The 26,969-nt window shown below is 52.0% G+C and overlaps 2 protein-coding genes across 2 annotated transcripts in view; both read left to right on the top strand.

The window, feature by feature from the left end:
- The window catches only part of LOC144950339 (prolow-density lipoprotein receptor-related protein 1-like), a 274,971-nt gene extending 264,863 nt beyond the window's left edge, over positions 1 to 10,108 (top strand). Inside the window, exons 85-94 of the mRNA XM_078880487.1 lie at positions 520 to 666; positions 1,331 to 1,504; positions 3,284 to 3,445; positions 4,361 to 4,535; positions 4,837 to 4,929; positions 5,705 to 5,818; positions 7,118 to 7,191; positions 7,828 to 7,918; positions 8,467 to 8,620; positions 9,155 to 10,108. Of these exons, the coding sequence (XP_078736613.1) occupies positions 520 to 666; positions 1,331 to 1,504; positions 3,284 to 3,445; positions 4,361 to 4,535; positions 4,837 to 4,929; positions 5,705 to 5,818; positions 7,118 to 7,191; positions 7,828 to 7,918; positions 8,467 to 8,620; positions 9,155 to 9,298 (1,328 nt within the window). The 3' untranslated portion in view covers positions 9,299 to 10,108. The remainder of the gene's footprint in view (positions 1 to 519; positions 667 to 1,330; positions 1,505 to 3,283; positions 3,446 to 4,360; positions 4,536 to 4,836; positions 4,930 to 5,704; positions 5,819 to 7,117; positions 7,192 to 7,827; positions 7,919 to 8,466; positions 8,621 to 9,154) is intronic.
- A 10,124-nt stretch (positions 10,109 to 20,232) lies between these two features.
- LOC144931772 (uncharacterized) lies at positions 20,233 to 26,546 on the top strand. Its single transcript, XM_078856085.1, has 5 exons — positions 20,233 to 20,691; positions 23,238 to 23,333; positions 24,474 to 24,578; positions 25,635 to 25,730; positions 26,407 to 26,546. Exons 1-5 carry the CDS (start codon positions 20,394 to 20,396, stop codon positions 26,514 to 26,516), a joined length of 705 nt encoding a protein of 234 aa, XP_078712211.1. The 5' UTR covers positions 20,233 to 20,393; the 3' UTR covers positions 26,517 to 26,546.
- Positions 26,547 to 26,969: the final 423 nt, after the last annotated feature.

Raw genomic sequence — 26,969 nt, 5'->3', positions numbered from 1 at the left:
CACAACCACCGCACCCACGATCGCCACCGTGCAGTTGCACACTCGCAAACACATACCTTGCATGCTCGCAGCCGCGGTCTGGCACGATTGCAGGACGTGCAGATTAGGTCACAGCCATCATATCAAGCAACCGATGATCTTAAACCTGCAACCAGGTCCAATGGGATACAATTATCTCTTGCTTATCTCATCAGAAATGGCTGGACCTTCGCTTTGAGTGCCAGAATTAAGGGGAAAACCCTATTCTCATGCTCGACTCATAATTGGCGAGTTCAAATTCCTTAATCTGGGGGTCAACTTGGACCGTCGCTATTCCAGGATCAATGAGTACCACCCTGTGGGAAGGCATTGGGGTCATTGTTGAGAGAGCCTGGCGCCAGCTGTCAGAATATTTAATTCCGACCGCCGGCTCAGGCCCACCAACCGAGATGAGCACCGCCCCGTCGTCAACGTTCATTTCGAGATGCTGCGGCTTGGCACGGAGTCACGCACGTTTCTCTGCTGCACTTGCATCGGCAGTGGCGAACCCGTGCGAGAGGAAGAAGTGCGAGCGGCTCTGCCTGCTCAACCCCAATGGGGCCACCTGCAGCTGCCCCAACGGACGCTCGCTCGTGAACGGCACCTGCGTAAAGATGCCCACGCCCACCACGCCAGCGGACTCGGACTGTGAGTGCCCACCGCGTGGGCCAACACGCGCCAACACGCGGCAACACGCGGCAACACGCGGCAACATGCGCCAACATGCGGCAACATGCGCCAATACGCGGCAACACGTGGCAACACGCGCCAACACGCGGCAACATGCGCCAACACGCTTTAACACGCGCCAACACGCGGCAACACGCGCCAACACGCGGCAACATGCGCCAACACGCGGCAACACGTGCCAACACGCGCCAACACACGCCAACATGTGCCAACACGCGCCAACACGCTCAACCGCCGCTACCGGTCCGCCACCGTGGCGCGAACCCACGGCAGAAACAGGAAGGCCACGCACATGCTCTCGATAAGCGGAAACTCACCGTAGCCGGCGGGATGTTGTTGCCACCTCTCCACCCCAGTGGGTCGCGAGTCTCATGCATGATGTTCTTTGTGACAATCCACCCACTGCGCCCTCAAGCGCTGGATCACAGCAGCCTCGTGGCACCACGCAGAGATAATACCCACCGGATTGTTTTTTTCATGGTTTCATACCAACGCGCATTTTTTTCTCTCGAAACTACAAATATTGAAGCCCGCTATTGATGTGCGGATGCGTGGCGGGGTAGCATGGCAAGCGGGTCATGAACTTTACGGAGTGTGCGTCTCTCCCTTGCCCCCTTGGCAGCACCAATCCAGGGCCAGTGCACCCTGCTGTGCGCCAACGGCGGGAGCTGCTTCCTCAACGAGCGCCGGCAGGAGAAGTGCAAGTGCCAGGCGCAGTTCACGGGGGAGCGCTGCGATAACGACCAGTGCACGGAGTACTGCCGCAACGGCGGCACCTGCACGGCCTCCCTTTCAGGTGCACACGTGTGCGTGCGTGCGTGCGTGCGTGCGGGCAGTTGTAGGCAGTCGGCAACCAGCAACAGCATAGGGCAGAGGTGCGACGCCCACAACAATGAGCAAATCGCCGGGCGGCTAAAACGCAGTGAGTTGGCACAGTCGGGAACGCAGGTGGTGCATTTGCCAGTCATCTCAGCCGATCGGTGGAACCTCGGTTGGTTTCTGCGACTTCCTACCAGCGAGCCTCCGGCACTTGAGGTGGCCTCAAGGAGCACCTAGCCTGCCACAAGCGTCGCAGTGATGTCATCGCCACATCGTGGTGAAGGGCGGCTGCGGTCGTTGCGTGCGATCAGGGATCGGTGGCCTAGTGATTAGCGCACTGTGCTCTGAACTCTACAGCTTGAGTTCCATTCCCGGCCATGGATGACATCAGTGGTGAGTGGCCCTCCCCGGGGTCAGCTTCGCCTTAAATGAGTAACTGGCACGATGTGTAAGTGTCAGCACTGAGGAGACAGAAGCAGGAAGGCGTGGTTCCCGCCTCACCATCTCCTCGTGCACTCAGCTGGTTTCAATAGGTTTCGATAGGTTTCAATAGTTTTGATTTAAAGCTTTCGTGACTGCAGGGATTCATCTTCTTGGTTCTTTCGGTAAAGTCACGTAGAAGGGAAATAATAAAATAATAAAAATAAAACATAATAAAATGATTCTCACAACGTTTCGGCCACAACACCGAAAACGTCGTGAGAATTTTATTTTATTATGTTTTATTTGTATTAGTTTATTATTTCCCTTCTACGTGACTTTGCCGAAAGAACCAAGAAGAGGTTTCAATAGGTTTCAATAGGTGTTCGCTAACAGTGCCTTGCACCAAGTCCATGTGCACAATGCAGGAGATCTTTGTGGTCGTTGACTCGACCTTGAACGAGTGTGTGCACATCAGCAGCAGGGAGACAAAGGTGGCCAGGTGTGGCGTTGGCCGCATGAGTATGTAGATATGTAGAACTTCTTTCGCACCGTACGTAGCCAACCGTTTTAATCGGAGGTGCAGGTGAAGGACAACAAACTTCACACAAAAAGCAGTTTTAATGAAATGAGTTTTCAATCTACATTGGAAAGTGGATAGCTCCGGTGGCTTCTTACTATCGAAAGGAAGAGCGTTCCAGACGGCCGCAGAAACGCATCCGAAAGCGCGCGATGCGGTGACCGCCGTCTTTGTTCGATGGCCAGCCAAAAACCGCCGTGAGAAGTTCGCGCGATGACTCATGCTCCTTGACGCCCTTGTGAATGCACGTCGCACACACGTGCGTCCAGTGTGGTGCGGTGACGTGGAGGGTCTATCCGCCTGCCACAGTAATGCGAAGTCTTCACTCCCGGCTCGGGGCCACAAAAAGCAATGAGGAGGATTACCCTGAGAGATTTGAGCAAGTGGACACTCTTGACGAGCAGTGGCTGATTGGCTCCGGCGCAATCCTTATCCACGGGCATCTGTCACGGCTCATCTCACGAGAGTCTCGTTCACCTTGCCCCAGGGTCCAGTCTAAAAAAGACGAGCACTCCGTGCGAAATGTGTTGACGGACTCTGCCGACAAGTGTTCCAAGGCCAGAGCAGGCGTCGCATAAAATGCTCGATGGCACAGCGTAATGAGACTTTCACTGGCACGCATCTCGATGCTGCTCCCAGGTTTATCCCGTGTGCCAAAGTGACCACGACGTGGCTTCAAGCAAATGCACGGCTCGCGTGCGTGCACGCGCGCGTGTGTGTGTGTGTGTGCTCACGAGCGCGATTCGTCTCTTACAGGAGTGCCAACGTGCCGCTGCGTGAATGGATTCACGGGCACGCAGTGCGAGCGGAAAGTGTGCGAGGGCTACTGCCTGAACGGCGGCTCGTGCAGCGTGAACCTGGGGAACCAGCCCACGTGCGGCTGCCCGGCTCCCTACACGGGAGAGAAGTGCCAGGCCAGTGAGTGTGCGCGCACCTCCTGTTTGTAAGCAAGCAGACACGCAGGGGCGGCGACTTGGCACCAGCAGTTGCACGTTCGCCGCTCGTTGCAGAGGTTCGCGGTTCAATTTTGGCAGGCCGCGCTGGTTAATACTGTGAGCGCGTGTTACCCATAACCGATAAGATACGCGCCAGCTATATTATTCGAAGACGAGTTGACCATTGTGTGCCGAGGTTATGAAGTTTGCCAAATTAGATTTTATTTTTTACACAAATTATTTGAATGGTAAACTCACAGCAATTGTCCCCCGCCCCACCACAAAATAAACTTGGTAGAATCCTCATAAAAGACACTTTGGAGACTTTTCTGGCTTAACAAATGTAATGCTAATAATAATAACAGTAGACATACACACGCATCTTAAGAGTTTCCCTTCACCACGAGGACACCACGTCAAAGTCTTGTGCCGCCAACGCAAGTGTGGCAACGCAACCTCAGGCGCACCTTCCACAACCACGTCAATAATGACAAAGATCCCTCGTATAGCCTTAACAGACTATCGGGGCAAGTGCTGTTATCGAGCACCTATGAAGGCCGGTACGGCACACGAGTGAATCACGCCCGGCCGCCTTTGTCTCCCAAGTGGCGATGTTGACGCAACCTCACCAGGTGCTCAATTGAGACCGAGTCGACCTAGGGGAGGCCCAGGACCGGTTCAAACAATCGTTATCGACCGTGAGCGCAAATCGTGTCGCCGCTGCCCGCCGCGTCGCCGCTCCCCTCCCTCGTCAGTGCGCCGCCAACAGCCGTGCCGGTGGCGGCCGCGGCGACACCCTTCAATGTGTCTCTTCATTGCCGCGTGCCGAAACCACCCCTTCCCTACCCACTCACGACCGCTCCCCCCCCCCCCGCCCCGCCGCAACGCACCCGGGCAGCCGTGTGCGACGGCTTCTGCCTGCACGGCGGCAAGTGCGTCCACAGGGGCGGCAGGCCGGCGTGCGAGTGTCCCTCCTACGCGACGGGCGAGCGCTGCGAGGACATCGGGGCGTGCGTCCACTGCCAGCGTGAGCAGTGCAAGGTCGACGAGCGCACGGGCGAGGCGTTCTGCGAGTAAGCACCCTGGCACCCCCCCCCCCCCCACTACATCTCTCCCCCACCCCACCTCTCCCACGCACGTCGAGACACTGGGCTGTGGAGGTCAAGGGAACGCGTGGGGCGCGACGCACCACGCGCGTGACCTTGAGCGTTCGCGGGAACGCTCCCAGACGCGACTCGGTTCACAGAGCGTGGCTTTTGAAGGGGTGGCCGCGATCGTCTTACGAGCCGGGCTCTGTCCCGAGGGGGAAACTTTGCGAATCACGTGACGGATGATTGTTATTGGAAACGTTGACTCGTCTCATTTGTTGTTCAGCTGCACCGGACTGGACTGCATCAGCTGTCCGAAGTTCTGCAACTACAATGGCCATTGCTCCATGGATCCTGAAAGCAAGAGCCGGACATGCATGTGAGACACGTGGTCGCCTTGTGCCTCACCCCTGGTGTGGGTGGGTGGGGTGGGTGGCTTGCGAGTTGATGTGAAACAGATACAAGGGCTGCCTTGACTATGGCACAATACTCAGCGTGGTACAGTAGCCAAATTGAGAAGTTGCTTGCAAAGTTTAAATTGTTAGGTTATTTTAATATATTTTTTTTATGGTATATACAATTAATCCAGACTTATTCGTGAAGATGCACAAGTCACAGTGACACAAAACAATCCTGACTTTGTTTCAACATAGCCAGTTATATTATGTATCAGTGGGCGCCACGGTGGTGAGATGTTAACTACCTCGTCTGGCATGCAGGAGGTCGTAGGTCCGATCCCGACCCTGAGGCCTGCTGTATATTTGGAGTTTTCATGCTCTCTCTCACCGTGTTCGCGTGGATTTTTCTCCGGGTCCTCCAGTTTTGCCCTCCACATTTAGAATCACCATCACGCGTTTAGAATATTTGACTACTATACATTTCGGCATGATGAGCCACTTCGTTGAGCTATCGTTTGTGGGCAGGTCGCTTCTGAAAAAGAGCTACATAGCTCAGTGGGCCTCACCTGTCAAGTAAAAAGTAGTTGTAGATTAGTTTAGCATCGTGAAAGTTTCTTGGGAAAATGTAACATATGTCAGGAGCCCCATTTCTATTTTGAATGTGAAAAAACATTTGACCTTTCGAGCTCACTGAAGGAGATACACCTCGATGCCACATTTGCTTCCAATTGAAAATCTACCTTTCTGTAACGGCAGATGCGATGCGGGTTTCAAAGGCCCCCGCTGCGACGAGAAAGTGAACCCCTGCGACTTCTACTGCCAGAACGGCGGCTTCTGCGAGCTCAAGTCCAGTGATGAGCCAATGTGCAGGTGAGTGCCTCGTGCTGCGGAGAGCGCCCCGACCGCTCTGACCCTGATACCCAGCCCTGCTGTGTGCCTCCACCCACACACCCCCCACCCCCTCCACCCACACACCCCCCACCCCCTCCATCCACACACCCCCCACCCCCTCCACCCACACACCCTCCACCCACACACCCCTCACACCCTCCACCCACACCCCCCCACACCCTGCACCCACACACCCCCACACCCTCCACCCACACACCCCCCACCCCCTCCACCCACACACCCCCACACCCCCTCCACCCACACACCCACACACCCTCCACCCACACACACCCTCCACCCACACACCCCCCACACCCTCCACCCACACACCCCCACATCCTGCACCCACACCCCCCCACACCCTCCACCCACACACCCCCCACACCCTCCACCCACACACCCCCACATCCTGCACCCACACCCCCCCACACCCTCAACCCACACACCCCCCACACCCTCCACCCACACACCCCCCACACCCTCCACCCACACACCCCCCACACCCTCCACCCACACACCCCCACATCCTGCACCCACACCCCCCCACACCCTCCACCCACACACCCCCCACCCCCTCCACCCACACACCCCCCACCCCCTCCACCCACACACCCCCCACACCCTCCACCCACACACCTGCCACCCCCTCCACCCACACCCCCCCCATCCCCTCCACCCACACACCCCCCATCCCCTCCACCCACACACCCCCCACCCCCTCCACCCACACACCCCCCACCCCCTCCACCCACACACACCCCACCCCCTCCACCCACACCCCCCCACCCCCTCCACCCACACCCCCCCCATCCCCTCCACCCACACACACCCCACCCCCTCCACCCACACCCCCCCCATCCCCTCCACCCACACACCCCCCACACCCTCCACCCACACCCCCCCCATCCCCTCCACCCACACACCCCCCACCCCCTCCACCCACACACCCCCCACCCCCTCCACCCACACACCCCTCACACCCTCAACCCACACCCCCCCATCCCCTCCACCCACACACCCCCACCCCCCTCCACCCACACACCCCCCTCCCCCTCCACCCACACACCCCCCCACCCTCTCCACTGACACCTGTGTTATATGTAACACAACTGACTACGCTACGTTCATCATCGCGATGAATCTATTTCTCCCCACCGCTGGCCATGCTTGATCGGGCCGTGCGTCGTCTCAGTTATCCGTGGGCTCGCGTAACCAGAGTAGACGGTGGCGCTGCGCATTCCCCGACATGTCAGCACGTGCTGCTCTTTGCCCCACCAGGTGCCAGGTCAACTGGGAGGGTGTCCAGTGCGAGCGGAGCGCCCTCGGCAGGTCCACGGGCAAAGAGAGCAGCAGTGAGTGCCGCCCAGCGCCACCCATCTCGGTGTCTCAGCATCTCACCGCACAGTCGCTGTTACATTGTTTGTGTGGCTTTATTTTGTGGATTTTGAGGACGGTTTGATCTGGCCATGTTTGTTTGTTGTAGTACAGAGTTGGCCTGATAACTTTAATCTACATTGTCTTATGGTTGTTGTGGTTTGACTTGCATCCCACTGGGATTTTTGCACGCAGCGTTGAAATGCGGTGTTTTTTTCTGGAAGGCTTTGCTGTTTTTTTCCAGGATTTTTCTGTTGCGTGTAGTCACTTTAAGATGTTTCTTGTTCATGTTTTTGTTTTGTTGCGGTTGCACCCGAGTCTAGAGCCGCATTGCTCACAGGGTTTTATCTAATTAATGAAGCTGAAAACTGAAACTGAAACTGAACCGCCACCGCCGCACCCACCCATTCCATATCCGAGCAGCAATGATGGAAGTCGAGTCCACATGCCGTGGCAATGCCGCAAAACCTTTTTGACATCTGGTCACACGCTCAACCCATGTGTTGCCGGTGGGGGGCGGTGCGGCGTGCGGTTGTGGGGAGGGCTGATTGATGCCGCCTTTCAGGACCACGTAAATCCTTTTCGTCGCGTGTCTGTGTCAATGGCGAATGCAGAAACCCTGCCCGTGGCCGTGTCCGTGGTGCTGCTCATACTGGTGCTCGTGGCTGTCCTGGCGTTCCTCTGCTACAGAAGGCGAGGGAAGCGGTGAGTGGAGCTCAATATTCTTCTAAGCCACGAGTTTCGGTATTGCAGGGGGGTCGGCTGGTCAGATTTTATTTCTATCCACGTAATGATATTCCGTGCCTCTCCTCTGGTCACATCCACTATCCTCATATCTAGTCCATTTCTCCCTCAGTCTCCCTTAACCCATTGCGTGTAACACCGAGTGGCGCTCCATGTTCCTGACCGAAACTTAGTGTTACTCTCCAAAGGGCCTTGGGACAGAATGGCTGTGGTCATATCCACATAGTGAAAAACCAGGCCCAGGATACACCTCGATTCCACACAGCACTCCTCTAAGGCCTCCAAATCAGCCCGCTGGGGCCTCTAGTAAATGCCGAGGCACTCGTCAATTTAATGTTCTCTCTCAGGTTGCAGCCACGACTGTGCACCTTCAACCCTTTCGTGCAGGTTCTGGTTTGTGCTGTCCGTGTGTCCATACAAGTGGTCGTTTAAATGAGGCCAACAGTTGACCACACGTGAAATGGTCACGGCGTGTGACCCGGGGTCGCGCTGCGTTGCTCCCGGCACAGCGCCAAGGCCTTCCAGCACCGCCGCATGACCAACGGCACCATGAGCCTGGAGATCGGGAACCCCACGTACAACATGTACGAGGGCGAGGCGGAGGCGGAGGAGGAGGACGTCGGGGAACTGCTCAACACCAACTTCACCCTCGACCCCAGCAAGGTCAGCGGTGACGTCGCCCACTCGACAGTCGTTTCCGACTCTCGCTCGGCGCGCGTGGATCGCTCGGGCCCGGCCGGCGGGGCTCTCTGCGGGAGCTGTCTGCGTGATCAGAAGCAGCGGTACCGCTACGAGAGAACTACCGAAGGAATAGCGATGAGCAGTCGTAGTGGCGATGTAATGGAATGTCGCGGGAGTGTGGTCAAAGTGCTATCAGGAAGAAAATTTAAGAGAGGAGGGACACACGAACAAGATTAATCAATAATGACGCGGACATCGGATTGAGCACCCAGAGGTCGGTGACCAAGGGGGATGACCCCAAGAGATGAGACTTCAAGAGGTCACGTGTTGACTCTGCGGCAGTTGTAGGATTTGGCGTTGGCGTGGGTCACACCACAGTACGGTCGCACCAACAGCACACATCTTGCGGCGATCTCAGTCCAGAAACGGCGCCGTTGGGCAGACGTTGATGAATTATGTTTCAATTCCCGAATGTTCTTCACGTTCACCCTGACGTCGGTGTGCCGTTGTCCGCAGACAACGAACTTCATGAACCCGGTGTATGCCTCGCTTTACCTGGAGGGGCCGAGCAGTCGGAACTCGCTGGGCAGCACGGACGAGAAGAAGGAGCTCCTCACCAAGGCCGGCACGCAGGGAGTGCCGCGGGAGCCGGTGGCGTAGCCCCGACTTCCCCGTCCGCTCCCCGCCACGCCCGATTGTTTTCTACTGCACTGTACAAAATGTACAAATCCAGAGCTACTTTTGTATAAGAATACAGTATTATGGAAACAGAAAAAAGATGAAATGTTCCTCTGTTTTTTTTTATCATCGGTTTGGCACTACCTCTCTGTGATTGTTTGCCTTATTGGCTTCACGAGTTGCAGGAGACTTTGATGATGACCGTGTCGGCCCAAACCAATGGCACTTGGAGGAGTGGGTGTGTGCCAAGGGACGGTAGCGCAGCGGTGAGCACGCCGCCCTACGAACCCAGCGACGCAAGTTCGATTCAACCAACATCCGAACCGGTCGTGCGCCTCCTCTAGGTCGACTCGTTATCAAATGAGCACCCGACGCGATGTGTAAACATCGCCACTGGGGAGACAAAGGCGGCCGGGCGCGGTCCTGTCCACCAAGCCCCTTCGTGCGCCGTGCCGGCCTTCATAGGTGCTCGCTAACAGCGCTTGCCCCAACAGTATGTTAAGGCAATACGGGGGATCTTTGTCTTTGCTTGCCAAGGGTAGTGAGTTTATCAGTGCAGTGGGCGCCAGCCAATCAAGGTACATGCCAGGGAGAAGCATGTGCCATCGTTGGCGGAACCGGATCCTGCCGTGGAGACAATTGAGTGAATCGAGGTCCTACTCCAGCGGTGGCAAAGTCGAGTAGCTGGATTCTAGATTTGAAGCTTTCGTGACTGCAAGGAATCATCTTCTTAGGTTTTTTCGGTAAAGTCACGTAGAAAGTAAAATAAAATAAAAAACAAAAATCACGACGTTTCGGAGGCAACACAAGTCTCCGTCATCAGGTGGGACCGTCACAGCCAGATTAGCTGTACACTTGATACAGCTAATCTGGCTGTGACGGTCCCACCTGATGACGGAGACTTGTGTTGCCTCCGAAACGTCGTGATTTTTGTTTTTTATTTTATTTTACTTTCTACGTGACTTTACCGAAAAAACCTAAGAAGACGAGTAGCTGGAGTTAATCCACTTGAAGCGATTGCCGATCAGGTGGACAAATCGGTTTAAAATAAATGCATTCAATACGAGCAAACATGTATAGTACTGCCACGGACATTAAATAGAATTGGCAGTGGATGGGCAGTAGAGTAATATCGCTACCGGACGACTGAACCTTGAACAACGATTTAACAAGACACTGTTATATTTTACACGGTAAATACTTGCAATTAAATGTGCCATGTTTTATATACGATAATTGTAAATGATTTTTAAAGTACTGCTGTGTACCTTTGTAATCATTCCATGTCTAGATTTTCTGCTCGGTAATTTTATTATGGAATCATAGAATGCTGATAATGTATACGCTGTTTAGAGGAATCAATTTTAAATCCCAAAAATGTTGAAATGTGTGACTGTTGTGCCAGTGATTGGAATGAGTCATTGCACTGTGTAACTTGTGTATGTGTGGGTCAGTGAATATGCGTGCATGTGGCGATAGCAGAAGTGTAGCGGTTAGCGAGCTGCACTACGAACCCGGGGACCCCAGTTTGACTCCCGCTCACGGTCAACACTCGTGACGATTATTTAAACCGGTCCTGGGCCTCACCTAGGTCGACTTAGCCGCAAATGAGTACCTGGTGCGGTGTGTTAACACTGCTACTCGGGAGAGAAAGGTGGTGCTGGCCACCCACCCCCTCCTGTGCCGTGCCGGCCTTCATAGGTGCTCGCCAGTAGACACTTGCCCCAACAGCCTGTTAAGGCCCTACAGGATGATCGTTGTATTTTGCGTGCGAGTGTGCGCAAATTTGTGGGCCCAATTCAAGTTGCCGTTTTGGCTGCCATCATGTCACTTGTTGGCAAGAACAATGGCTGCTATCACACGAAAATCATCAAGATTCCAAATTCTGCAATTCATGTATGGCAGATAGCATTCTAAAACGCACCTATCTCACAATGGGATTGCACATGCCGGAATTCAGAATGTGAGGCTATTTGTTGGCCCATGCCACTCCTTGTGTCTACATGAGTGATGACGATTGTGTCTGGGTGTGCGAGGGGGATTTTCCGGTGTCTGTTGTGGAGTCAAGTCTTGGATTGCTTTTCAGTTCAGCGTTTGGCTGTGGAAAGTTAACGATTTAGCTTTGATCGTTTACGCCAATATATATAATGTTACTGAGATTAAGGTTTTAACAAAGTCAACATGGACAGATGTCTTATTTCAATAGGTTGGGTTTTAAATGCGTGAATTGCTTTTTGAAAATTGTGCTTTTACTACATTTGTAAAATTGCAAATTAAAAACCATGCAAATTCCAGAGCTTTGTTTTCGACCAACATCATTCCAAGTGGTTGACGATCGTGACGGATTGTATCGCTGGGTTTTTTTGTTTTAAACCAAAAAGAACGCTTGTATGAACAAACAGCAGTGCTGCTGTGCAATGCCACTGAAAGGCATTTAGTGTGCATAGTCTTCTTTTAGAATAGTGTAGTACTTGTATTTTACTTTTTTAAGAACGCACTGGGCGACGCGGCTCTGCGCGCTCTCCGGCTCCGGGTTCTCTGGCGATGAATGATGCTCTCGTTCGTTTTAAGAACACTTGGATTTAGAGCAAAGTTTTCAGACGAATGTCATTTACTGTACAACAAAAGTATTGTAACTCTGGAAAATCAATTGCTGACATTTCCTTGGTGGGAAACTGGCCAAGTTTTGCTGCGTATTGTATATTTTTGTTTCCAACAGACACGAGCAGAAAAGTGATTTATTTTTCCACCAGCAAATGAATGAGGCCCTCAGTGTTGCGGAAGTTTGCATTTGGGACACGTTTCGGGAGCGACTGTAGGGAGCGCTGTGGCCACACCCAAGGGGACACCCGCACCTTCGGTTATCACGGTTGTCTACTTTCGATGCGAAAGAAATTCAACAAACATACGTAACATAAGTCGTTCAGACCCATCCCTCCTTACAGGCCCTTCCTGGACATTAACATCCCCTTTGTCCACCGCTCTCCTCCCTTGAATTGTTCTCGCCCTGAATCCTACGTCTGCAATGAATATGGACCAGCTGTGTTACATTGCAGTGGACTCGTTACGTGGGTCCACTGCAGGACGAGGGCGTCCCCACGCTTTGCCTGTTGTGGGGCGTTATTTGACCCGTAATGTGCCGTGCTAGTCCGTGCGGGTTGGTCAACGTTTGAGAGCAGCATGGACCTGGGGGCACTGATCTGTCTGAAAATCAAGGCCGTAGCCATGGAGTCAACATTGGGGGGGGACCAAATCTTCCAGGGGGTATGGGGGTTCCCCCCCCCAGAAAAAAAATTCTAAATTTGAAAACGAACTTTTTGTCTAAAATATTAAAAAAATCACTAACACATTGGATGGACTTTTTATTTATTTTTTACAATAATGTCTAATAGTGTATTGTATTGCATTGCTCTGTTATTTTTTTACCTTTTCTTGTTTCATTATATGTAGTGGCAGACATTAGGGATTAATAAAGTACAACCATAACCACAATCATATAAACAGAAATCAATTTTATAGCAAAAAATTGGGGGGGGGGACATTTTGAGCATATTTGAATATTGGGGGGGGTGTGTCCCCCCCAAATGTTCTATTATAATTACGGCCTTGATGAAAATACAGTACAATGATGGCTCTGCTGCCCTCTCCTGACCACCGCACTGCCCCGCAGCTGCCTATAGCAACCTGGCATGCACAAGCCTCAGAAATTGGATGAATCTACTGCACCGTGTAACAACTGGTAAAAGTGTGAGCTGGGTGCAAGACAGCGTTGCGGTGTTCTACGGTGCATTCATTCATTCAGAGTCCAAAGTCTTGACACATTCCAAACAACTATTTCCTAAAAATACCCAGACAGCCGAAGATCTTTCAACATCGCCCCCGCAATTGCCACTCGCACCCAGCATCTCGGCAGACTTGTCGTTTTTAGCACGAATCCCCAGCGGCCCTTAACCGATGCAGGAAGGGGGTAAATTTGCTCCCATTTTAGCAATTCCCAGGTTGCCGCTGAGACAGAGCTCACGGCAGTCGGAGTCAGCAGAGACGCGGGCCCCTCTCATCCTCAAGTCTTCCCAACAGCTGCCAGACTCGCCGGAGAGGTCTATCTGACCCCCCAGGTGGCTCTGACAGCTCATTTAAAACATTCCCAGCGTTTACATCATTTACCAGATGGCGCTGTTTATACGAACTCTTTCAGTTGATCACTGTAAAAGAAAGAAAACACCTATTAACGTGTGAGTTATGGTCAAGTCATGATGACGGTCTAGTAAGTAACTGTTCAACTTTCAAGGAGGAAAATGTCGCATAAAGGGTCCAAGGACAGTGCATCATATGTCTACAGCATTCCGATTTTTAAAAGGGTATTCTAAGGAAAACGACAGACTTCCTGGAGGAACCCAAATGCATTTTAATGAAGCAGAAGTTGTCAGGCATGAGCCTGGCCCTGGCATCTCTCATCAGGCTCTGCAGACGTTGCGAAGGGCCGACTGCCAAGCGAGTAAACATGGACCAATAATAATCCACCCGCAGCATGTCTCCTGCGAAGACGCGTGCGGTAAATAGAAAGCGTCAGCTGCCCGACCTACAGACCAAGTCGAAGATGCTGGCGGTGCACTCTGCAGTCACTCCAAAGCTAGCGAAGGGACCATCTGTGTGCTTCTTTTTTACTCTTAGTTTTTTCGGTAAAGTCACGTAGATAAAAAATGAAATTAAAATTAATAAAAGTAATAATAGAAGTAAAATAATAATAAAGCAAATCTAGCTGTGACGGTCCCACCTGATGACGGAGACTTGTGTTGCCTCCGAAACGTCGTGATTTTTTATTATTTTATTTCTATTATTACTTTTATTAATTTTAATTTCATTTTTTACCTACGTGACTTTACCGAAAAAACTAAGAGTATGAATCCTTGCAGTCACGAAAGCTTCAAATCTAGAATTCTTCTTTTTTGTTTTATTCCAAAAAGCCGCGACTGACATTGCCACCAACAACAAAAAACACGTCTCTGTTTAAACACATATCTCGGCTTTGTCATTGGCTTCACAGTCCCCATTGACGACGAAAGAAGCATGATCCCCTTCTGCAGATGTTCCCCATTCGTGCCACTTATTCTATATATTTTTAAACAAATTTCGCCAAGCAACAAGAGCCGTAAAACCCCGCGAAATCTGACCAGGCCACGACCTCGCCCGCCGGTTATAAGCAAATAATGATATTATTCTCTTTCCGTGTGATTATTTACCAAGTGTGGAACATAGTGCTTCGTTTTTTTTCTCCCGCCCCCTTTGGTCTCGCCATTTCGCGTTTTAAAATCAACAAGAGGGCTCGTTAGAGAGCGACAAGAGAGAGAGAGAGAATGGGACCTCCAGCCCCGCAAATCACTCCGAACAGCAGCGGGGCCGCGGAATGCGAGGGCCTTGTGGGACCGCGACAAAATAACGGCGCTCACCACACGTGGTTCGTTGTTTTTGTTTCATGATTTAGGGGAACCAATCTACCGGATGGCATCGGGGGGGGTGGGCGGGGGTTAAGAAAAAAATACCCTTATATGCGTTACCTCTTTCAGGTAAGCGGCTTATCGCGGGTTAAATCGATGGCTGCCTGATTTAGGTGCTGTTTATTGTGAGTAACTCGGACACTTCGATCAAAAAAATGTCCGTGACAAATTCCAGACGCGTACGACAAAGCTCGGGCCGCTTCAAGCGCCGCTCGGTGCAGGAGGCGCGTGAAACATTGGCGATATTTGAGAACTGTTATGGGAAAATCCTGATCATGGGGGGGGGTGGGAGGGTGGATATTGCTCGCGGATTAGTGTGACAAATGGAGGACGGTGAAAAGCAAGTTTTCAGGCAACGACAAACACATTTACACGGGCCAAATATTAGACGCCTTATGAAGACTCATGAGTCAATTATGATGATCATACTCCATGACGGAAATACCTTTACAAACAACAGAGTAATGGTTTTAATATGGGGAGCTACAGAAACGAAATATTGTTTTAATGTGCTTCTGTACTCTTAAGTTGACTTTGTGTGTGACGATGCTTTGGACCCCCCCCCCCCCTAATAGTGGAATGGCTGCCCCATCAATTCCCAAGTCCCCCTACCGCGTGGATAACGTTTTAGAAAGAAAAGAAAAGAAAAAAACATCGTCTCCCTCTGAATAAGGACGAACATTTCCCGGCAAGTCTGGAATGTAATGGAGTCCGCTGGCCTGTCTCCGTCTGCGCTCTTGCACAGAACCATGTGTTCTGTGCAAGAGTCAAGTGGCTGTACATTTGCTCAGGCTGCGAATGTCTTAGGCGCTTTATAATTCCCCTCCGAGCGATGGTACGGAGAGGTGAACGTGCAAGTAGTTCCGTGGCTGCGGCGCTGTACATTTTTGCGCTCAATCTCTCAGGAGATGGCTTCCTTAACGCTGACCTTTGTCCAAAGTCAAAGACAAGGCTCTTTTGTGAAACGTTATTTTCAACCGGGGGATCAAATTTAATGAACCCAGCTTTAGAAGCACGCAGAGCTGACTTATTCCCCCCGACGGCAGCCAGTGTTATGATGACATTCTCAGACCCTTAGGGGCCAACATCTGATCAGCTAAAACCGTGCCTCTGCCACCAGAGGCTACTGAAGAAAACAAACCTCGCACTGAGGCCTACGCGAAAATCGCCTGCGACGAAGCCACCCAAGTGGTCATCCACTCCACAGACGGACAGGGCGAGAAGTCCACTCTCCGTGCTGCTGTGCACGCACGGAGAATCGATGGCGTCACAAGGCGCGGGCAACTTTTTTGCGCCGTGTTTTAATTATTTGCTTGTAATCACGGAGGAGGGCCCCTTGAACGAGCAAACTCTTTTTCAAGTGTGACCCCTGGGGATGGGGGAGGGACACTGATATCGCTACGGCTTTAGGAATGTAACGGCTTAAACGTGTTCCTTTGGCAAACGATGGGAAATACGCAAGTAATTTAAATGTCCTTAAAAGACTCGCATATTGGACACTGTAAGAAATTGATTCATAACGTGTTTGGAGAGTCGCGTGTTTGTTACTACGCTGAAAGTGGAGCACGTGGATCAGAGCAGAAATGAACAGCAGACGTCGTTTGCAAGCGGGCTCGGGAAGGACATTCCTAGCAGCGGTGATGGTCAGTGGAGATGATGGGATGACATCAGCTCATGGAATGTTGCATTCAAAGACCATGAGAGGCGGTGAGGATAACTTGGGGAGGCCTTCATCTAGCAGTGGACAGATCACTGCGAATTATGATGACGACGAATGTGTTTATAATAAGGCTTTTTCTTTATCCAACAAAGCCTGAGTGTTTAGAAGCTTTCTGGGAGGGTCCTGCAATCAAAATGTTTGACACATTATTTCATAAGTTGTGCGTCTGAAGTTCGTATTTAGTTTCATACTTTCAAGTTTCTCCGAAGTCGTCAAATCTTCTCCACAATTTCCCCGTTTGTATTTCCAGACAGACGTAACCGAATCCTTGCCCCGTATCGAAACACTTCAAATCTTGGCAGGAAGTTGCTGGCACATTGCCAGCGAGGTAAGGGCACCACGGGAGCGGTGTGAGAAGATTGTGTGGGGGGGGGGGTGACGTGAGCACCGCGAACTCCTCCACACACCATCAGCTCTGCCCGCCCCCCCCGTCTCAATCGTTCGTTCTACCTCTACTCAGAACGCTGACGTGGTCACCTCATGGCTCCAGCCAAGGGCCCTCCAAGCCAGACTGACATCAAAGCGCGGCTTTAAAGTCGGCGTTTTCTGGGTTCCTGTGATTTTTGCCACGAATGTCGAAAACGCTTAAAGGCCAAACCATGAGGTAGTTTAATATAATTGAACAATCACCATCGCACAGAGCACCCGAATGTAAATCACTCTTTATTTTCAGTGTAATTTTTTTTTACATTCCGATGTACTATATCATTACAGCTATACAATACTGGCAATTACCGTAGTCTTGTGATGTTTGACATCGTTGCATTGTGGAATTACTTTGAGGGCAATATAATAATCACAGCCCATTGTCGATGCATTGCTGGATGAGATGCCTCCCCTCGGCGTGCGGGTTGTCTGACCATACTTCACCACACTGGTCAGCGTAGCCAGTCGAGGTATCACTCGCCACTCGTGTTAGAGACGGGGCCCCCTGCTCAATTCATGGCGCAGTGTGCAAACCGCCGTGCCACCACTCCCCTACGACTGTGATTGCCAGAGCCATAGAAAGCCCCCCACCACTGCAAACGCGGGCTGCGTGTACGCGATCATGGTGCGGGCATTGTGGTATATACAGTAAAACCTTGGATTGCGAGCAGAATTCGTTCCCGAAACGTGTTTGTAATCAAAAGCACTCGAATATCAGTTGTGATCACGTGACGCTCGGCAGACAAAGCGTAGACGTACTACAGTACTCGTGTTGCAAGACCTCGCTCGTTTATCAAATTACAATTTTTTTTTAATTGCTCGTCTTGAAAAACACTCGCAGACCAAGTTACTCGCAATCCAAGGTTTTACTGTAATATACAACATTCTGTGGACAAGTATCCTGTGCGGGGAGGGTTGTGGGAAGGGGGGGGGTGGCGATAGGGGACAGCGGGGGGGGGGGTTAGTAGTTAGGGGGCATCCTCGGAGGGGTCCCCTCGAGCAGTGGGTACGTCACGCGAGCTGCCTCTGTCCCAATTGTGAGCAGTGACCTCCGCCCCTTGAGGTTCAGACGCAGCCCTCGGTTGTTGCTGTCGCGGTCATTTAGGAAGCACGGCCCCGAAGCGTTAAGCCTTCGCTTATTTGACCTCCAAAGTCTGGGAGAGTTCATGACTAGCGCGGCTACGACAGGAGATCGATGGTGTGTGTGTGTGTATATGCGGATTGTTAATAACATTTAAAACTGAATGCACTGGGCGACTTTCAGTAGCAGCCTCTGCAACTCGCACGTACATTGATCAGTGGTTGGGGATACAGTTGGCAAAGCGAGCCGCATATCTGAGCTTTTAAAAAATTGCTTTCATTCGCACACAGATGGCCTTATTCAGGCAGGGGGGGGGGGTAGCAGCTGATGGTGGTGCCCTCCCCAGCTCAAATCCTATTACACGAAGCCTCCCTGAGTTAATAAGATGATTGCCGGTTGCGTTAAACTGAGACCCACCGTTTGGGCGGAATGCTCTTGCTAATACCATCTGGCAACGCCTGAACTTTTGCTCGCGAGATGCAGAAGGTCTGAAACCCGTAACAGAGTTTTGCCGGGCTTCAGGAAAGTGCTGTTGGATATATTTGGGCTGGAAAGCCAATCGGCCGATGAACGGAGACATACACTGTACGTTATTCACGTGGAGGCAGTGTCAGAGGGACAAGGGTCTGTTTCTGTACCTTATATAACACCCAGGTCGGGTAAACGTCTCAACACCTCATCAATTCCATAAGAAAATGTTACTGATGCTGCGTTGGTAGCGGTGCCACAAACACAATGATCAACAACAACAACAACAAACCCAACACGCTCGTGACCAACACCGTTACCTTAAAGGAAAATACAAATATATAATCGGCGACGTTTCGGGCAGTGAGCCCTTCATCACAGCGCATGGCAGTCCCGAATACAAGTGTCTGTCCTCGAAGGCTCGGACGCATTGGCAGCGCGAGCTGGATCGTAACTCACACGCCTGGCCATGTCGGGGCAGCCGATATCATCATCAAGTTGCCGGTGTTGCCGCCGTGGGCGGTGAGATTGTTCCATCGACTTCAGACAACTTCCCCCCCCCCCCAAGAGTGAACACGTGGACTTGAGTGCTTCATAGACATGACGTGCGCTGTCCCATACTGATGAAATGCATCTGTGCGGCTGTATGTTGAACTTCTTTCGCAGCCTGTGTAAGCCAGCCGTGCGAATCCACTGCACGCACTCACGCCTCATTGTTGACATGTGAACATGTGCGGTGATTTCTCGATCCACTGCTCGATGATAGCATCATCTTCGTGGGGGGAGGGGGTGGTTTATTTTGACCATACTTCACCACACTGGTCAGCGCGGGCTGATCAAGGCGAGCACGCACGGCAGCTGGGAGCATAGACGGACAGTACAACAATTGATGTCGCTGCCACTGCTCCTCTTCAACACACAACGTAGCAACAAGCAGCCTATAGCACCTGGGTTGATGCACGCTAGTTGCAGGGACCTTGCTACTTTTAGCCCTTGCTACGCAGCATCATCATCATCACCTCCATAATCATAAACTTCATCATAATGTCCTTTAATATTCATCTCCATGGTCATCTTAATCAGCATCTCAATCATCCTCATCTGTATAATTCTCATTTCCATCATCATCATAATCAGCATCTCAATCATCCTCATCTGTATAATTCTCATTTCCATCATCATCATAATCAGCATCTCAATCATCCTCATCTGTATAATTCTCATTTCCATCATCATCATAATCAGCATCTCAATCATCCTCATCTGTATAATTCTCATTTACATCATCATCATAATCAGCATCTCAATCATCCTCATCGATATAATTCTCATTGCGATCATCATCATAATCAGCATCTCAATCATCCTCATCTGTATAATTCTCATTTCCATCATCATCATAATCAGCATCTCAATCATCCTCATCTGTATGATTCTCATTGCCATCATCATCATAATCAGCATTTCAATCATCCTCATCTGTATAATTCTCATTTCCATCATCATCATAATCAGCATCTCAATCATCCTCATCTGTATAATTCTCATTTCCATCATCATCAGCATCATCATCATCAGTCGGCGCTTCGTGCGCACCCGCAGGGTCCCGCCTCCCGTTGCTCCGCGCCCACTCCTCCTCCCCCCACCCACCTTCCTATTCCTCCTTCTCCTCCTCTCCTCCTTCTACCCCCCCCCCACCGGCCTCCCTTCTCCCCCAGCTCTCTCTCTCTTCCCCTCTCCCCGCACACCCCTCACACCGTCCCGCCACGTCCAGCCAGGACCGCCTCTGCGCTTGCCGCTACCTCCACCGTTCCTCCGGCATCTCATCATCACCACCAGTCCACCACCATCACCACCACCACCATCATCATATTTCCGAAGGTCGCGATGTCCCCCTCCTGCAGGTCGCCCCGCGGAGCTGCAGCTCTGTCTCCCGTCGCGCCGAAGACGCCGCCGCTGCCGCTGCTGGTGATGATGATGATGGTGGTGGTGCTGTCCTTGGCGACGGTGGCTGCCTCCGCAGGCTCCGACGCTTCGCCGAGGGCGGCTGCCCGCGGCGTGAGCCTCCCGTTCGTCTTCGACCCTCGGGCGCGCTGCGAGCCGCCGTGCCGCCACCACGGCATCTGCATCCGTAACGACACGTGCTTCTGTGGCAAGGGCTTCGAGGGCGAGCGCTGCCAGTTCGGTAGGGACCACCCAGCACCCTCCAGCACTACCAGCGAGAGATACCAGCACCACCCAGCACTACCAGCACTACCAGCTAGAGATACCAGCACCACCCAGCACTACCAGCTAGAGATACCAGCACCCACCTGCACTACCAGCTAGAGATACCAGCACCCTCCAGCACTACCAGCACTACCAGCTAGAGATACCAGCACCACCCAGCACCCACCTGCACTACCAGCTAGAGATACCAGCACCCTCCAGCACTACCAGCACTACCAGCTAGAGATACCAGCACCACCCAGCACCCACCTGCACTACCAGCTAGAGATACCAGCACCCTCCAGCACTACCAGCACTACCAGCTAGAGATACCAGCACCATCCAGCACCCACCTGCACTACCAGCTAGAGATACCAGCACCCTCCAGCACTACCAGCACTACCAGCTAGAGATACCAGCACCACCCAGCACCCACCTGCACTACCAGCTAGAGATACCAGCACCCTCCAGCACTACCAGCACTACCAGCTAGAGATACCAGCACCCACCTGCACTACCAGCTAGAGATACCAGCACCCTCCAGCACTACCAGCACTACCAGCTAGAGATACCAGCACCACCCAGCACTACCAGTTAGAGATACCAGCACCACCCAGCACTACCAGCTAGAGATACCAGCACCACCCAGCACTAGCATCACCACCCTCGTCATCAGCACCACCACCCTCGTCATCAGCACCACCACCCTCGTCATCACCACCACCACCCTCGTCATCAGCACCACCACCACCCTCGTCATCAGCACCACCACCACCCTCGTCATCAGCACCACCACCATCCTCATCAGCACCACCACCACCCTCGTCATCAGCACCACCACCACCCTCATCAGCAGCACCACCACCCTCATCATCAGCATCACCACCACCATCCTCATCAGCAGCACCACCACCCTCGTCATCAGCACCACCACCACCCTCATCAGCAGCACCACCACCCTCGTCATCAGCATCACCACCACCCTCGTCATCAGCATCACCACCCTCATCATCAGCATCACCACCCTCGTCATCAGCACCACCACCCTCGTCATCAGCATCACCACCCTCATCATCAGCATCACCACCCTCGTCATCAGCACCACCACCCTCGTCATCAGCACCACCACCACCCTCGTCATCAGCATCACCACCATCCTCATCAGCAGCACCACCACCCTCGTCATCAGCACCACCACCACCCTCATCAGCAGCACCACCACCCTTTGTCATCAGCACCACCACCACCCTCGTCATCAGCATCACCACCCTCGTCATCAGCATCACCACCATCCTCATCAGCATCACCACCACCCTCGTCATCAGCATCACCACCACCCTCGTCATCAGCATCACCACCCTCATCATCAGCATCACCACCCTCGTCATCAGCACCACCATCCTCATCGGCATCACCACCACCATCCTCATCAGCATCACCACCACCATCCTCATCAGCATCACCACCACCATCCTCATCAGCATCACCACCACCCTCGTCATCAGCATCACCACCCTCGTCATCAGCAGTATCACCACCCCCATCAGCAGCAGCATCACAAGCGAGCGGCATAATTCGCTGCACAGGAGGCACAACAAACCGATTCCCGAGCGTGCTAAAGGGTTCACTCTTAACAGCTGTTCCACGCGTGCCTTTGTGTGGACAATGCGAGGCTAAAGGGTGGTGAGAGTAATATTACAGACATACTACTTGTGAATGTATTGCTCGTTTCTACAGAATTTAACTTTAGTTTTAGGTAAAAGAAAACCTTCTTTGAATGTGTGCAATTACAGTGCAAGTTGTACACGTCTGTGTTTTAAGCTCACGATGGGAACGTTTTCGGTTCAGAGACCTGGTTGGAGGGCAGCTTGTTCATACATTTGTCTCGCCATGGGAATGTGGAATTTCCACCGCAGGCTCAGGGCTGCAAACTCGTTGTTTGAACGGGGATAACATCTGCGGTACCCTTGCCACGTGCGATGTGTATTCGTCAGTGGCTTAGCCAGCTCACTGCTCGGAGATTTGTCAAATCCCCAAAATGCGAAGCGTATGTAAAGTTAAATTGTAAAAAAAAAGAAATTGCGTTTAAGCAATGACAGTCTCCCAGAGCTCCCTTACCAAGCGGATAATCCATCGGCAATTGAGTTAGTGCCCAGTGTATTGGCAGGGACATTGATTCATCGAGAGCTACCCATTCAGATGACTCAAGCCGCCTCCTATTCGCTGGTTTTTTTTGTGGGTTTTTTTTTCCTTCCGGCGTCAATCAACGAGCAAAATGTGTGATCCCAAGTCCCCGCCGCGACGTTCATCGCCGAGCTCACGCACCTCTCGACTCGGCCCTTCCCCGCTCTTCCGGTAGCAGCAAAGCAGCGGTTGGCAAGCGTGACGAATAAACACGGCAAAAACAACAACAGCAACAACATCAACAACATCAACAACACCCAAAGCCGTATTGAGCCTCCGCCAGAGTACTGTGCCACAATGTCGTCCCCGCACCCACCCACCACCCCACCGTGTGAGCAGCGCAGTGCTACCCCAAGTGCAAGAACAGCGGCCAGTGCCTCCGACCAGGGAAGTGTCGCTGCCTGCCCGGCTATGGAGGCCGCTACTGCCACAAGGGTGAGCTTGGGGGGGGGGGGGGGTTAGTGCCTCCTGGCTCCGTCGGTCACCTCCAGAGGTTTTTGCTGCTTTTTTGCTGTGTTTTCCTGGATTTTTCTGTTTGCGCACTTTAAGATGTTTTCTTGTTCATGTTTTAGTTTTTTGTTTGTTGCGGTTGCACCCGATTCAAGAGACGAATGGCTCACAGGGCTATACCAAATAAATGAAACTGAATAAACTGAAAGGTAGGGCTGAACGATGAATCGATTTCAAATCGAATTCGCAATTTGAAACAAACAATGCAATGAGCGAATGGCAAAGGCTGCGATTATTTTGCGATTTCAAAAGTCCTATTACTTTCTTATTGGAATTGTTTTATTTTATTATGATTATAACTTTATTTCTATAACTTAACAATTGCTATATGTTTGATTGTTCTATTCCAATTAAAACATTTTAATAAATACATGTTGGAAGCAGTTCATATCTTTCAAAGTTCTCATCCTTGCAATCACAAATCAAATCGCAATCGCAATATCTGTCGGAAAAATCGCAATTAGATATTTTCCCCAAAGCATTCAGCCCTATCCCAGAGCCTTCTGGGGGCGTTTCTTGAAATGAGAAGACGCTCTGTCGTTATAATCACCTGCGGTCAATCCACCGCTGCACGAATGCCCCCCCCCCCCCCCACCTTTCACGAGCCGGCGATATTGAACGTCTCGCGCCTGCACGCCGGCTTTCTCGATTGAAAACTCAGTTATTTAGAGCCAATTTTTGTGCTTTCGTTTGCTGTCCTTCCCCCGTACCTCCAATTTGCACGGTTGGCTACACCTACGGTGCGAAAGAAGTTCAACGCACGAACACGTACGAGCTGATGTCATCCTCTCTGACGCATCCCATCCCGTGACTGCCACTCCACATTGACTCTTGACCATCAGCCACGCTGCTCTGCGCGGGCCAAGGAGCCGAGACGCCACGCGGCCATGGGCCCTGCCCTGGGCCCCTTCTCTTGTGTTAGCAATTCACTCGCTTGGTGTTAGCAATTCACTCGTGTGGTGTTAGCAATTCACTTGCTTCGTTTTCCGCCGGACAAATATCTGAAGTCGCGACCCAGGTGCGAAGACCCGCACCTCAGGGTTTGTCTCTCTTCTGCGTGTGCAGCCGTCTGCGACGGCGGCTGTCTGAACGGCGGCGAGTGTGTGCCCGTGCACGCCAGCGTGAAGTGCTCCTGCAAGTCTGGCTGGGCCGGCCCTCGCTGCCAGGACGGTGAGTGAGCCGCAAGCATCACAGCCGTGGCGGCCGTCATCATCTCCCGACAGAAAAAAAACGCACCGCCCGCCATCAACCTCCCCGCCAGCAGCCACCGACGGCTCAACCACACTCAGTCAGTCTTAACTAGCGACACTCAACCACAGTCAGCCAGTTACCTGTCTTAACTAGCAACGCTCAACCACACTCAGCCAACGACCTGGCTTAACTAGCAACACTCAACCACACTCAGGCAGCTTCCTGTCTTAACTAGCGACACTCCACCACACTCAGCCAACGACCTGTCTTAACTAGCGACACTCAACCACACTCAGCCACCCAGTAACACTCACCCACCTGCATTCATCTTCCCGTATTTTAGTGCGTGTGTTTAGTTTGTTGCTCTGCCCCCCCTCGCCGCCCGCACATACGATTGGCACGGTTGGCTACATACGGTGCGAAAGAAGTTCTATAAACAAACGTACAACTCGTTCAAACAGCAATACTGCCAGACCCATCACTCGCCCGTCTACAAGCAGACACATCCACCCACCACCATCTACCCGCAGCAAACGGATTGCGGTGCTTGATCATTTTGAACGTTTTCCATGAGGTCTTTTTTTGGGTTAGATCGGGTAAATAAATAAATGAACGCGATCGCGTAAATAAATAAAAGTACGCGATCGCGTAAATAAATAAATGTTCGCGATCACGTAAATAAATACATTTATAAATAAATAATTTTACACGATCTAACCCACAAAAATAGCTCCTATGGATGATATTGGTGTTAAAATGTTGAATATTTGCTTGCTTGAGCACAAGGGTAAGCTTTCGTTGGTGGCCTTCTGTAATTCCTCATGCATATCGATTCTGCACAAATGTGTCCGATTATAATATTTAAATACGACGGTCCTTTTTTTTACTTGCACTGATTTTTTTTTTTAGTGCAATGAGGGTCTCAGCGAGGTTATCTACCACAGCCCCTGTGTCACTGTCGTCTTGTTGCTGGCCCTCGTGTATCTTGGTGGGTCTCGAGGAGCTTTGTGTCACTCTTCTGCTGCCCCCATCTAGCCGTGTGCCCACAGGGCTGCCGCAACGGTGGCAACTGCGTGACCCCGGGCATCTGCAGCTGCCCCCGGGGCTGGGAGGGAGGCGCGTGCCACATAGGTGAGGGCGGCGCGTGTGGCTAAGGCGACGGGGTGCGCTGCGTTCGATATGCACCGTAGCTTGTACTCATCCCCAGCACATTCTACGACATCGTTATTCATCGTGGGACCTCCTTTGCCAATAACAAAATATGAGAATAGGTTGTCCCCTTTTTTCTGGCAACAAAACAGCTGCGTTAAGATGTCAAAACACCAAACTGAAATCTTTTTACAAGGAATCATGTCTGCATTAACCACAATACTTGTGGTCAGAATGCGAACAAACAACATACTCTGATAATATATGCATTGTCTTTGAAACTGATTGGTCCACACCAGCGACAGCTTTATTTCGAGCTTAGTTGAGACCAAGAGACAGCTTTCTTTGGAGCCTAATGGAGACTCGGCTCGAAAGAAAGCTGTCTCTGGTGTGGACCAATCAGTTTCAAAGACAATGCATAGAGTATTTTTGTTTGCATTCTGACCACAAGCATTGTGCTTAATGCAAACATGATTCCTTGTAAAAGGTTTCAGTTTGGTGTTTTAACATCTTAACACGGCTGTTTTGTTGCCAGAAAAAAGTGGAGAACCTATTCTCAACATTGTACTCGTTTTGCTCCATGTGGCCGGCCTGGTGTCTTGACGCGTCCGCCCCTCTCTGTTGCCGGCTTGTGTGTAACCCCCCCCCTCCCCCCCAGCTGTTTGCGGCAAACCGTGCCGCAACGGAGGCAAGTGCGTGGCTCCGGGAAAGTGCCGTTGCCGCTCGCCCCACGCCGGCCCACAGTGCGCCGACCGGCTCAAGGTGTGAGAAGCCTGGAGGGACCCCCCCCCCCTCCCCCCCCCCCTCCCCCCCATGGGCCCACGTCCTCTGCAAGTCCCCAGGGTGCTTCAATGATCACGTGACGACAATGAGTGGTTGTGCATTAAAAACGACGACCGTGCTCTCAGTTGACCGGACTTGCATCGGCTTGCCCACCGGAGCCCCCCCTCCACCCCGCTCTCTCCACAACTATACCACCAGCGTCCAACTCACGCAGCCACCACAGCACACACCATTCACCGCTCTCGTGCTGGTCTGATAGCCCGTCTCTGGGCTCACCATTTGGGGCAACAGTTTTACACGATGAAAAGCCATTAGCAGGCTTTTTTTTTTAATGCCCCTGTTTTCTTGGGAAATAAATGCACCGCACGCACCGGAGCTGTCCGATGTTCCATCAACGGTCTGCACTTCCCGTTTATGGCAAAGACATCAAGGTCCCAC

Source organism: Lampetra fluviatilis, chromosome 1 (assembly GCF_964198595.1).
Source record: "Lampetra fluviatilis chromosome 1, kcLamFluv1.1, whole genome shotgun sequence".
Lineage (NCBI taxonomy): Eukaryota > Metazoa > Chordata > Hyperoartia > Petromyzontiformes > Petromyzontidae > Lampetra > Lampetra fluviatilis.
This window is presented reverse-complemented; position numbering and strand designations above follow the sequence as displayed.

What these genes read in the sequence shown, in the direction of transcription:
- LOC144931772 (XM_078856085.1), top strand. Translation starts at nt 20,394, where the DNA reads ATGTCCCCCTCCTGCAGGTCGCCCCGCGGAGCTGCAGCTCTGTCTCCC. An exon ending in AGGCCGCTACTGCCACAAGG is followed by an intron (nt 23,334 to 24,473) that starts GTGAGCTTGGGG and finishes CTGCGTGTGCAG; the next exon opens with CCGTCTGCGACGGCGGCTGT. An exon ending in CGGCCCTCGCTGCCAGGACG is followed by an intron (nt 24,579 to 25,634) that starts GTGAGTGAGCCG and finishes GCCCCCATCTAG; the next exon opens with CCGTGTGCCCACAGGGCTGC.